The 13621-nt window shown below is 40.7% G+C and overlaps 1 protein-coding gene across 1 annotated transcript in view; it reads left to right on the plus strand.

Annotated features, from left to right (window-relative positions):
* LOC110170513 (probable E3 ubiquitin-protein ligase HERC3) overlaps positions 1–13474 on the plus strand; it is a 20293-nt gene extending 6819 nt beyond the window's left edge. The window contains 14 exon segments of the mRNA XM_055154691.1: positions 61–157; positions 718–925; positions 1527–1657; positions 1749–1859; positions 2466–2564; positions 3231–3401; positions 3996–4136; positions 5212–5293; positions 5296–5377; positions 5905–5971; positions 8542–8612; positions 9400–9583; positions 10726–10837; positions 12662–13474. Coding sequence (XP_055010666.1) covers positions 61–157; positions 718–925; positions 1527–1657; positions 1749–1859; positions 2466–2564; positions 3231–3401; positions 3996–4136; positions 5212–5293; positions 5296–5377; positions 5905–5971; positions 8542–8612; positions 9400–9583; positions 10726–10837; positions 12662–12927 — 1822 coding nt within the window. The 3' untranslated portion in view covers positions 12928–13474.
* Positions 13475–13621: the final 147 nt, after the last annotated feature.

Genomic DNA, 13621 nt, shown 5'->3' on the forward strand with positions numbered 1-13621 from the left:
TCTCACAACACCACGTCCTGGACATGCGCTGCTACATGACCGTCTGTGTTCTGACTGAAGGCACTTTGAGACATCGACAACTCGCTGTGGTCTGGACCTGTCTGCTGCTCGCAGCTCCTTCTCCAAACTTCTGAATCAGCCCAAAGTGATGAAGGAGGTAGGCTGAATCTATACTCATCGACAGAACCACAGATAGGGGACACATACAAGTTTTTCTCAGTATGTGGACAGACCATGCCTCATGTGAAAGCTCAGAACCTCCAGAATAGACCTTTTAACCAACTGGATTTAGAATCTGGCAACCCACATTTGAAGCTCATGTGAGATTCATTCTGCATTCTGGACTATGACAACAGAAGCACAACAACCATTTTACAGTTTTCTCATAGTTTGGTATTCACTTGGGCTGAGTCTCACCACTGGTGGTGAAATCTAGACCCTGCAGATGTAGTCCAGCTTTATGTGCTGAAAACTAAGAACACAGGTCCCATGTTCTTCTGACCTAAATCCAGAGGAACTTCTGGACATTATGTTTGGGCCTTTCTGGTGCTGCAGGTGGGTCCTCCGACTGTCCTGGTCCAGATCAGGAGATCATCTCACTTCTGGAGAAGTGTAAAGGAGCATTTGGGGGAGCTATGTGTACATAGAGAGAGTGAGCCAGCATAAGTCCACCTCTCCTGACCATTATTATCTTCCAGTGTTTTGTGTTGTGTGCAGGTGAAGAGGGCGTGTGAGCTCCTGCTCCGGTCTCTGAGCCCCTGCCCAGTGGGGGTGGAGTGTCTGAGGGTCTATCTGCTGCTGACGGAGCTGCTCCATGTGCTCTACCAGCTCCCCACAACAGAGAGACTTCACAGCAGGACCGCACTGGTGGAGGCCCTGGCCACAGCTATACTCTGCCTGCCAAAAGAGAGCATCCAAGTGCTAGGTACTCGTCATCACATCCATTATTCTATAACAGGGGTTGGCAAACCCAGGCACAGAGGAATTTTGAGGCACACGCAAAGTAAAATGATCAGAAAAAATCTAATATCTGACCGCGCTTAATGATGCATCATAACTGCTGTGCACCCACATGCACCCACATGCACCCTACACTCTACGGCGGCTCAGAGCAGAGATGACTAACAGCAGCTTGTGTAGTGCTACTGTGCACGCTCATCCAGTCTCTCTCCTTCTGCTTCCCCCAAATATGATGTAGTTATGACTAGTTATGACTATGAAAACTGCAGTGAAACTGTTTAGTGTTTCAGTGGTGCGTGTCGTCAGTGTACCGTTAACAGCAACCGAGTGATCTTATAAAATAAAAACATTTGCATATTCTGCAAATGTTTGGTAGTTTGGCAACATTTTGAATGGCATGAATTAAGGAACATTTATAAGTACAACATCTGCAAGAACTGCAGGTAGCTTTTTAATAACTGAGCAGAAGATCTGACCTTTTCAAAGTGGCACTTGAAGCCCAAACGTTTGCTGACCCCTGTAATATCATAGAAAAGAGAAGTGAGAGTGTGTGTGTGTGCTCACAGGCGAGTGGTGGTCTGCTCTGCCCTCCTCCATCAGGCTGAGACATGTGTGTGTGTGGAGAGTCACTGCTCCTCATGTCTCCTCACTCAGTGCCTGCAGAAGTGTGCTGCAGGTTCTCCAGCTCATGTACAATGTGCGTATCTGACACACACACACACACACGCATGCACGCACGCACACATATTTGGAAGTGAATACTTTATTCTAACTTTTTCATTTTGCAGAAGAACAAGGCTCTAGGCTCAGACAGATTTCCAGACAGCGAGTTCAACATACCAGTACCTTTTAATTTCGTGATAGACATGGTGACATGGAAACTAGAGCCAACACTCAGGGTAAGTAATAACAATAATCTCTGTAAGTACTTTTTAAAGGCTCCATATTATGCAAAATTGACTCTTGTGAGCTTGAAGCCATGTTAGATTGTAGTTACAAAAAGCATACTTGGAGTTGTGTTTAGTTTCATTCACACGTATTTGAGTATCCTCTAGAGCAGGGGTGTCCAACCTGTAGCTCGGGAGGTACCAGCAGCTCTCCACCCCTTCCAAGTAGCTCGCCAAAGGATTTCTGAATTATATGTACTGCGCTTATGAACTAAAATCTGATTAATTACCATTGTAAATGTAGCATTTTGATTCCTAAATTGTACACTAATAAATGGATAATGGTTTATGTTTAACTGGCATCTAACTGTTGCCCGTTTAAAGCTCACACGTATTTGAGTATCCTCTAGAGCAGGGGTGTCCAACCTGTATAGTTCTTCTAATTTCTCAAGTTCTTGCGACCGCTAAAATTAGTAACTCTCTGGCATTTTCGTTTCATAAACGTAGCTCACCAGAGGAAAAAGGTTGGAGACCCCTGCTCTAGAGGGTAAATGAGAAGTGAACAACAATTCTAGCTCTTTTAAAAAAAAATAAAACCTTTCTTTTATTCTTTTTCAGATTAAGTTTGGTGAAGAGCCTATTCTCTGTAGCTTCCCCTTTTTAATGGACCTTCCAACGAGGCACAACGCATTAAGCCTGAGCAACAAGTACCTCATGGTAATGACATGTCCAGTTTGACCTTCACATGCACACCGAAATCTGATTATAATCTGATTTCTGGACCTGTAAAATTCCATAAATGACATGTAAACTGCAATACCTGATTTTGAGTGCACTTGTAACCACAGCCACGGTTAGTGCCAGTGTTGGGCAGTAATTACCATAGTGACAAAGTAAGGGATTACTGTAATCAGATTACTTTCCTAGTAATGTAGCAATCTACCTAGTTACAATTGAAAATTGAATATTTTGATTACAGTTACTTGGCCTAGTAATTTTTAGTTACTTTTTATCTGCCAAAAATGTGTGTAATCCATAGAAGTGTGTCATAAAACAGTAAAAAAAGATAAACAGCAGAACAGGATGTCCTCTCTGTTCTGGTTCTGAAATCGATCAGAACACACATACTGGATTGTGGAGTGTGCCTGTTACCTCTGTGGGAAATGAGGTTCTATAACAGAAAATGTGTGAAGAATTCTTGCTTTTTATAAATTGGTTTCTGAGCTGTATGTATATATTAGTCTTGACTATAATCTGACCAACACTGGTTATGTCATTTTGTGCAATATGTTAATACATTGTTTTCAGCTAATATAGCTTTTTCAAAACAATAAGAATACCCTACAGAAGTGTAATACCCCTTCTTTAATGATATATGTGCAGGAGAAAAGCTCTCTGGGGTGGACTTGTGAGGAGGAGTGTCTGGAGATGATGTTTTCTGGCTTGTTCATTGAGCAGAACTTCACTCTAAGGCTGAGACGAGAGCGTGTCATGGAGGACACGTTCACACAGCTGTCCCTCACCGAGACCACAGACCTCAGGAAACCTCTGCAGGTAAAGACATGGTGCAATACTAACAGTTCATAGCATTTATTTACACGTGAATATGCTGTGGTAAATCTACAAATCTAAAATGTAGCCTATTATCTTATCTTAAAGGTTCTATATTACAGAATTGACTCTTGTGAGTTTTAAACCATATTAGAATGTTGTTACTTCTTCAGAAACAGACCTGGAGTTCTGTTTTGTTTCATTCACACCTTTGAGTAATCCTTTATTATTAGTCTGTCTACAAAGTTCAGAATGCTCTCTTCCACCTTGTGATGTCATCTAGTAGGTAGTAATTAGGTAGTTTCAAGTTAACAGCTATGTTTTACCTTCAGTTCATCTGAGGTCTACAATTCCAGGGCTTTATTATCACATGACATCACAAAGGACTCCGCATAAATATGTAGGGTTTGTGTGTTAAACATGTGTGAATGAAACAAAACACAAGTCCAGGTCAGTTTGTGATGAGGAAACAACATTATTTAAACTTTAAACCCTTTAAACTCTAATGCAGTGCCATGACTTATTGAGATCTTAATATTATGATCTAAAACCTATACTTCCTACAGACTTGTATAGAGTGACTGAGTTTGTGTTTAGGTTTATTTCAATGACGTGGACATAGAAGACAACGTAAACCAAAAGGACTTCTTCCACCTGCTCTTCCATGAGCTGGTGTCTGCAGAGTCTGAGATGTTCATGTTTAACGAGTCTGCCACACTGGCCTGGTTCTCCTCCACAGTGAGTCTCAACATGTGACACATCTGTTTATGTCTTTATAAACAAAGCTTGGCATATATAGTGTCATTATGTGAGCTGTTCAATCCTCTCCATTGGATTTAGTCAGAAATATGTTGAAGGATTTATTTATGAAAGAAAAGGTGGACCAAACAATAATAATAGTGCACAATAATAGTGTTGGGTATTTAAGACACCCAACACACATGCATGGTGCATTCTTCATGGCTCTCAGTGGTGGTAAGATACTATTGTAGCCACAGCTGCCCTGGGTCAGACTGACAATAGTGAGGATGTGCCATCTGCGCCATCAGCCCCTCTGACCACCACCAACACTCAAACACCACATTCGTACTAGGCACTGTGGGTGAAGTGCCTTGCCTAAGGACACAACATGCCCCACTATGGTACCTGGAATTCCCAGTGGTCTCCCATTCATGTATTAACCAAGCCCAGCCCTGCTTGGCTTCTGAGAGCTGATGAGATCACATTTTGACAAGGAGGTTTGGAACAGTTCTCACTGGTGTAGTGGTCAACAAGTGGGTCTGGAGCTGTATCTTCACAATTTCCGAAGGCCTTGACTTACAGAGGGATTAACCACTCAGAGGACAGAGAAGCAGCATGGATTTCTATTAGAATGACTCCAGAATATTCAGAGTAGATGTCTCCTGCATTTGACACATGACATACAATTTAGCAGCTGTTATTGGACTGTTCCAAATAAGAACAGTTGTGTAACTCTAGTGCTCCACACACTCTTGCATTCAAACAGAAAGTAGGAATGACTGACTCGCCAAGCAAGGCCATTTAACACTACAACTGTCCTGTGCAATATGGCTAAATGGTAAAGCTAATCTCAAGAAGTGTCTCAAGAAGTTCAGCTCTACTACTAATTGCTCACACATAGTTTCCATGTTTCTTATTTGATCGGTCTGGGTTTCTAGAGTTGGAGGAGTCAGGTGGATTAGGAGGAGGTAGTTGAATCAGAGACAGGCAGCAGCAGAGATGACCTGTAGTGAATAAAACAAAACTCCAGGTATGTTTTGATGAGGGACAGTAACCCTCGCCTGTTCGGTAGGCCAAGCCCCCGCTGGAGCACTACTTCCTGTTCGGAGAGCTGTGCGGGCTGGCTCTGTACCACCAGCACGTGCTGTTCCTTCCCTTCCTCTGGCTCTGTTTAAAAAGCTGCTGGGGGTGGCGCCCTCTCTGGACGACCTGTGCCAGCTCAGCCCCTGCACCGGACAGTACGCACACCTCTTACTAAGTACTATGTTCATTTTTCACACACAGAGGTGGGTAGTACTTTTGAAAGATATTGTAGTTTTCAGAATACTTTCCTAACAGCAAACTTTTACTCCTACTTGAGTATTATTTTTATTGAAATAACAGTACTCTTACTTGAGTAAAAGTTGTGGTTCCCCTTCCCACTGTGAGTAAATCTACAAGTGACAAAAACTTTATGTTGACAATATGAAATGGTCTGAACATTTGTGTTTCTTGCAACGCTCCTTCAGATATAATTTAGTTTATTATTTAATGTTTAGTCCTTCAAATAAAAATCTGATCCTACTTCCCAATTCCCAATTACTCTTTAAGTTACTCTTACTTGTGTTAGTTTTAATTATTACTTATTAATTCTTACTTGGACCACTACTTTACACTTCTGTTTGAGTCATATAATTTGAAGTAACATTACCTGAGTAAAATTTTTGTCTACTCTACCCAGTTCCATTTACATAAATATAAATATTCCCCGTTGACTGTGTTGTAGGAGCCTGAGGTGTCTGCTGGAGGAGTACAGTGATGACGTCATACAGAGTCTGGACATGGGCTTCACGGTGGGTTTTTCTGTTGTAAAAAAGGCCCCGGTGACAGTTGTGCAGTGGGTTAAAAATTTACCCAAAGTTTGCTCTGTCAGGATAATTACTCAACTTATCATTTGTTATATCCCCTATATCAAACAAGGGACGCAACCGTTATGAAAAAAATCAGTGAGGCAAAGTAGGTTTGGCGAGTTTTATTTTTGAGGCTGAACATTCATTAATACGTATGCAAGAAACAAACAAAAGGTTAGTGGGAGGAGGAGTCTGCCAGTTGTGCCCAATAAAATAACTGAAAATATAACAAAACAGGGCCTAACTGAAAACTAGGCTACAAAAGTAAAGAAACCAAAAAAGCCTAGACTAAAAAGAGAACTTGGATACTTCAAAACAACAAGAGTGGCAACATCTGATAAACTAGTATGTCTAACAAAGAAAAACTACATGGTGCAAGTTATACAGGGATCCCCAACTTACCTAACCAGCCTCCCAACCAAACAATACCTGGCTAGCAGAGGCAGCAGCATTACAGAACGAGAGAGAGAAAGAACAGGACCACACAGCTCTTTTTAAATTGTCCTCTCCAACCTGATTGGCTGCTGAATGGCCAATCAGCTACAGTCAGGTCCTGCCCAAAGCACCTGAACAGACAGGGCAGACGAGACAGCAGTACCATACACACACACAAAGGCTTGCAGGTAACATCGTTCAATGCATGTTGGATCTATATTGTTCAATTTACATTTACATTTTTGGGAGATAATCATGCTTTAGGATTTTTGTGTTAGTAGCATGAATTTTGTAGATTTTGTCAGACTTACTACCGGGTCATTCCATGCCAAATCTCCAAATGCCCCTGCCTGATCATCTCAGATTTGACTGAAAAAATTCTCAGAGGTTCACACACTTTCCTATAGGAAAAGACTCAGATTTTAGCTCCCAACTCCTTTACATACAGCAATCTGAAAGTGGCTCCTTAGACAACTCTGCTCAAAACAGGTCAGGGGAGAGACAAAATATTTTTAATGACGAAAGTATAAGGAGTTGGGAGATACATTTTTTTCCTATTGAAAAGTGTGTGATCCTCCTAGAATTTTTCAGTCAAATCTAAGATGGTGGAATGACCCTACCGTGAACAGAGCCCACCGGAAGTTGTCATCGCATGTTTCCAAACATCTTCCTGGTTTGTGATGTAGGCGTGAATAGAGTCTGATGTGACAGCCCCAACATCGAAGGCAGAATAATTGTGAATGGATGACACTGACATAAGATACAGGCATGAGGAAATACACAGCTTAACCACTGTGTAGCTGGTCTTTTGCTTAAAACATGTTACAGTCAGGGTTAGGTGGATATTATTGTAATGAGTGATGTGAAGTGAGACACGTTTGTGATATGGTGCAGTTCACTAGCTAGGACCACACCAACAACTACATAGTGCAAAGAAGTTTATTGATAATGTATGAAGCGAGGCAGAGATGGCTGGGTTGACACTCTAGGTGGGGGCTCCGTCTTAATCTTCAATTGGCCCAGTCGGATCGGGACCCTCCTTGTCTTATGACTGAAAGACAAAATAGGGGATGGGAGGGTGGGGTTGAGTTCGCCGAGACAACCTGGGATGATGGGAAAGGCTGCTACATATAGGCTTCTGGGAAATTAGAGGCGTGGTCGAGGTGAGTTGTGGTTGGCTGGTGAGAGGAGAGGACGGCTGAGGCGTGATCCTGCTCCTGAATCTCAGTTAATCATATTAACTACATTTAATATGGTTAATATGCCAGACACAAGATTAACCAAACATGTATTTAACAGGAGTCTGTTACATAATAAATTGTCCTGGAGTAGAGAGGTTGAGAAAATTTTTGAGGATGCAGATCTCCAGTTTATTTATAGAAATAAGTTAATCTGTAGTGTCAGACAAACTAGGAATGTTCACTTTGACAAGTATAAACAGAAATGGCACAATTAAATTTTATGTAAACCAAAATTAAGAACATATATTTTAATTAAAGACTGTTTTGGTCCTGAGGCGTTTGTCACCCTTGAACCTGAGCAGAGGTCAGAGGTCAGTATGTGCCCAGTTGAGGTGTGGGACTCTGTCTTGGCCGTGGAGATGGGACGCTTCCATTCAGTCCCAGAGGAGGAGTGCACATGTGCTCTGTGTTATTTAAAGGATATTGAAAATGAAATGCACTTTCTGTTCTACTGTCCTTTGTATCATGACCTGTGCTGTCAGTTATTGTCTAATGTATCTTACTGTTGGTTTGCTGTGTCTGATGAGGAGAGACTGGAGAATTTGTTTAAATGTAATGTTTTCAAGTTGGCTCAGTTTGTGTTGAAAGCCTGGGACCTTCCTAAGAGGACACTTTTATGTTTCATGTGTGATCTCTCTGCTTATTTAGTTTTATGTGTCTTATAAGCTGACGTGCGCTGGGCACCAACTAAATGGTGCATGACACTAAATAAGTCAAATAAACTAAACTAAACTGTAATATATTACAGTTTTAAGGCACATACTGACAGAGTGAACCACAATGCCTCACAGTGGTAGGAGGTATATAAGGCGCCTACATGTTTCTGTTGTGTTTCAGATCTACTGGGACCAAATGGAGGTGGCCCTGGATCCACAGAGCCCTGACCGCCCAGTGACCGGACATAACAAGTATGAAGGCTGCTCACAGTTACACACACACAACCGAAACACACATTTAGGTTAGTTTAGGTAGTTACCAGAGGTGGAACCAAGTCGTTTTGCTTTTGTAAGTCTCAAGTAAGTATCAAGCCTTTGACCTCAAGTCCAAGTCAAGTTCCAAGTCAAATACGGGCAAGTCCAAGTCAAGTCCAAGTCATCTGCTTTGAGCTTCAAGTCATTTCAAGTCTGTAAACCAAAGTACCAAATATAGCTTAGAGTTTTGCAATTTATATGAATTTTAAGAGACATTTTGGAACATTTCTTGTATAAAACTGGGAAAAATCACTGGTTTTGAATGAATCTGCTGGGACAGGGGACACAGGGCTCAAAACTGGGACTGTCCCGGGTAAATAGGGACATCTGGTCACTTTAACTTTATTATTAGCCTGTCAACAACTCCAAAGCTCAAAATTCTCAAAATTCTGATGTTACGAAGCTGTAGTTTTAAAGTTAACAGCTCCTTTTACCTTTAGTTCCAAAGAAATTGGCAATTCTAGGGCAGAAATGAATGAAAAGATTCTAGTGAAGGTGTATGGAGTTTAAAAACACAGTGAAGCACTTCCTGTATTAAACACATGACATCACAAGGTGGGACAGTGGAATGTTTTCTGTTAAACATGTGTGAATGAGACAAAACACAACTCCAGGTGTGTTTTTGATGAGGATACAACATTAGAACAGAGATCAGGGAATAGTGTAATATGGGCGAGCTTTACAATAGTCTAAAACTCTTAACATATGTGTGTGTGTTGAGCAGGGAGGAGTTTGTGGCAGCCTTCATAAAGCACGTGTTCACCAGCTCCGTGCACAGCCAGTTTGAGGAGTTCAGGCGAGGCTTCTACAGGACCATCAACCGCCACATAGTTTCGCTCTTCAGCCCAGAGGAACTAAGGGACCTGATGGTGGGACAGGAGTGCACTGACTGGACTAAGCTCAAGCAGGTGTGTACAACCAACCAGAGAGGCAGTAATGTCCAGTCCAATCCAATTTTTTGGTGGAGCTTAGGTACTTTTCCACCTGCTAGAAAGGTATCTTTAATAGACTTAAACACTATTTGCTTGTTATAAGGGAAGACAGTTGGAGATTATTTGTGGTGCATTGTTTGTGATGGTTTTGGTGGCACAGTAAAATTCTCCAGTCTTCAGACAACTGACAGCAATCAAATATGGACTGCACTCCAGATGTTTGAGTGGGCTTCACACAAACATAAAGGATGTGAAGTTTTTCTTTGTAAGCTCTAAAAATCTATGACCAAATTTGCAGCTTCCTAGCTCTATTTTTTATGAATTTAGAATTTAGAATTTATTTATTTGCAGGATAAGCCCCTTGAGATGTCTTGCCATCTCATTTTCGAGGGGGTCCTCACAACAACAAAAGACAGATACAACAAAAGAGAGATACAGTAGGGAGAGAGTAGGATATATAAATTCATAAAAGCATGAAAACAACAAAATCAACACAACCACACACACACACACTCACACACACTCACGCACACTCACACACACTCACTCACACTTGACTGTTTGACATATAATAAAACAAGTTTGAGGGGAAAAAAAAGCAAAAAAACAAAACAGAGTTCAAAGATAATCACAACAAGATGAACAACAAAAATTCTACAAAATGATCAAAAACAATTACATGAGTTCTGTAAATATTTTTAATGAAGTTATGGTCTCTCAAACATCCTTATAAATTAAGACTTCCGAAAAAGTGAGCATGGCCTCAAAATTTCAACAGGCCATAACTCAGGAACGACTGAAGGGATTGAGCTAAAATTTGAGATTCTTTCATTTGGTCATTTTAGAATTTTTTTTGAAATATTTTCTGCCAAATCTGAGATGGTTCATAGGGGAGATTCCTTGAAAACCGCTGATTTCATATGGACTGACCCAATAATAAAAAAAAATCCTTTTACTTTTCATTCCTGTTAAAAAATGTAGTGGAGTAGAAAGTACAGATACCTGCTCTCAAATGTAGTGAAGTAAAAGTAAAAAGTATACAAAAAACACTTAACTATTTGCATTTTGTTACATTCCACCACTGATTCTTAAGTCTCTATTGCTGTATTCTTGTGTAGTGTGCTGTGTATGAGGGGGTCTATAAGAAGGACCGAGAGCACCATCCCACCATCCAGATGTTTTGGGAGGTCTTCGATGAGCTCACAGAAGAGGAGAGGAAAGCACTTCTTTGTATGTAGCCTATGTTGTTACAATTCTCTCTCAAAAATCTCTCAAACTCTCAGATTTACAGAGTTTAGTTCTTCACTTATTATGCTGAAAGAAACGCTGCTTCTCTGGCCCTTGTGTTATTTTTTTCTGTTTGTACTTCTGTTTGTGAGTTGTAAGCCGCCGTTTGTTTTAACACAAATGGACTATGTGTGTCTCTGATTGGTTAAAACACCTGTCACTCAAGCACCATTGGAATTTGTGTAGACAGAACAGTCATACATTTTGAATCCATGCATCATTTGTTTATTTGTTTTTCAATATAAAACCAAGAATAAGAAAATGAAAAATGAAATGAAAAAACTGATAATGAGTCATATTTTCAGTTTTCGATTTTGGGCTTAAATGAAGAATGGAAAAAACGGATAACGACCGTTTCCGTAACTTGAACTGCGATGCTGGAGTGAACCAGGACTGAACCAAGACAAAAACAGGACTTAACCATGTCTAAACCAGGACTAAACCATGTCTAAACCAGGACTAAACCAGGACTAAACCAGGACTGAACCAGGACTAAACCAGGACTAAACCAGGACTAAACCAGGACTAAACCAGGACTAAACCAGGACTGAACCAGGACTGAACCAGGGTCTAAACCCAGGACTAAACCAGGTCTAAACCAGGACTAAACCAGGACTGAACCAGGTCTAAACCAGGACTAAACCAGGTCTAAACCAGGACTAAACCAGGTCTAAACCAGGACTAAACCAGGACTGAACCAGGACTGAACCAGGTCTAAACCAGGACTAAACCAGGTCTAAACCAGGTCTAAACCAGGACTGAACCAGGAGTGTTGGGAAGAGCCCAGAGGTGCACCCACGTAGACTGTTGGGTGATCAGGACTGAGACCGGAACCAGACCAGGACTGAGGCCAACACTGTGACCGGGATCAGGATCAGGACTGAGACTGGGACCAGAACCGGGACCAGACCAGAACCGAGACCAGGACCAAACTAAGACAGAGACCAGTTTAGTCCTGGTTTAGTCCTGGTTTAGTCCTGGTTCAGTTCTGGTTCAGTTCTGGTTCAGTCCGGCATCACGTTTAAGTCACTTAAACCGGAAACGGCTGTTATTTGTTTTTTCCATTATTCATTTAAACACAAAATCGAAAACTGAAAAAACAAATCATTATCTGTTTTTTCATTTTGGCTTTGGAGACAAATAATGATTTTTGTTTTTCTTTTTGGTTTCATTTTGAAAAATTAATGAACAAATGATACACGGATTATTTTGGGTTTGTCTAGATCACTTAAAAAAAATCCCCAAATTTAAAATCTGTCCATTTTAAAGGTCCATATTACACTATTTTCTGATCTATGTTCTTATCAGCACAAACAGACCTGGAGTTATGTTTTGTTTTATTCACACGTTTAAAGCACATGTCCTGTATATTTAGTTTTAGCTCCACTATGTTTTTGAACTCCACACACCTTCATCATTAGAATCATTTGGACAATCTCAGCCCCGGCATTTCCAATTTCTACTGAACAAAAAGTAAAAGGAGCTGTTAACTTGAAAACTACCACTACATGACATCACAAGGTGGAACAGAGCATTTTGAGCTTTTGAGATGTAAACAAACCAATAATGAATGGTTTTAATTGTCAGACTTGTGTGAATGAAACAAAACACAACTCCAGGTCTGGTTCTGAGGAGGTAACAACATTCTAACGTGGCTTAAAGCTCAAATAAATCAGTTTCGTGTAATATAGGACCTTTAAATTAGTGATGAGGTGCTACTGTGCTACTGAATGCTACTGTGTTTCTCATACTTGTACTATTTTGTAGGGTTCATCACTGGCTTTGAGAGGCTGCCCATTCTCCATGTGGATTTAAAGATAAAATTCCAAGGCCTGTCCCAGCGAGAGGAGGGTCTGAGTGAGGACCAGTACTTCCCCCAGTCCCACACGTGCTTCAGCACTCTAGAACTGCCTCAGTACTCCTGCAGAGAGCTCATGAAGAAGAGGCTGAGTGAGGCGCTAGCACAGGTCCACCACAGGCTCGACCCGACTTTTATAGACATCAAAGCACCAGATATACTCCTCTATGACTAACCTGCCTAGTGGCTCACGTGGAGAAGTTTGTGTTTTAAGCTTATGTAGCTCTGTTACTCATGCACTCTTGCGTGTTTTCCCAATTTAATTAGCTGGTGATTATGCACTTTATTTTCTTTCTACAACGGTCTTAATTATGTTTAGAACAGATGGTAAATAAATGGTGAATAAATATTACCAGACTTTTTTAAAAGCACTGTGAATCATTCATTTGTTCATAAATGGGCTGAATGACCAGCAGAGGGTAGCAAAGTGTAGATATTTCTAACAGAAGAATGTTTTTAGCTTCCTTATGTTTTGTATGTTGCTGTACATATTAAACAGAGTTTACGTTGAGTTAGTTTCAGTGGTAAATATAATTTGCAGATTTTTTTTTTTTTTTTTACATATGTAAACTAAACTAATATTTTGACATTGATATTGTTAGTGTCTGCAGTCACTCAAGTTTTAAATGTTCTGTCAAAATAAGAGCATTAAAGTGTTGACGTTTGTGTGTGTTTGTGCCTGACCCATGGGCCCGTACACATACATCTGTAGAATACTTTCAGATGGCTTTGTGATTGGGGAGGGGGGAGTTGAAGAGGGGAGACTTTACATTATATGAACTACATTTGGATGGAATAAGTGGTTAAAAGCTGAAGTTAAGTAATAATAGCTTATACAGCGGGCTACGTTCTGTTGGACATATGTGACA

This window comes from Boleophthalmus pectinirostris, unplaced genomic scaffold (genome assembly GCF_026225935.1).
Source record: "Boleophthalmus pectinirostris isolate CB_2022bp ecotype Guang Dong unplaced genomic scaffold, ASM2622593v1 HiC_scaffold_19, whole genome shotgun sequence".
Classification (NCBI taxonomy): Eukaryota; Metazoa; Chordata; class Actinopteri; order Gobiiformes; family Gobiidae; genus Boleophthalmus; species Boleophthalmus pectinirostris.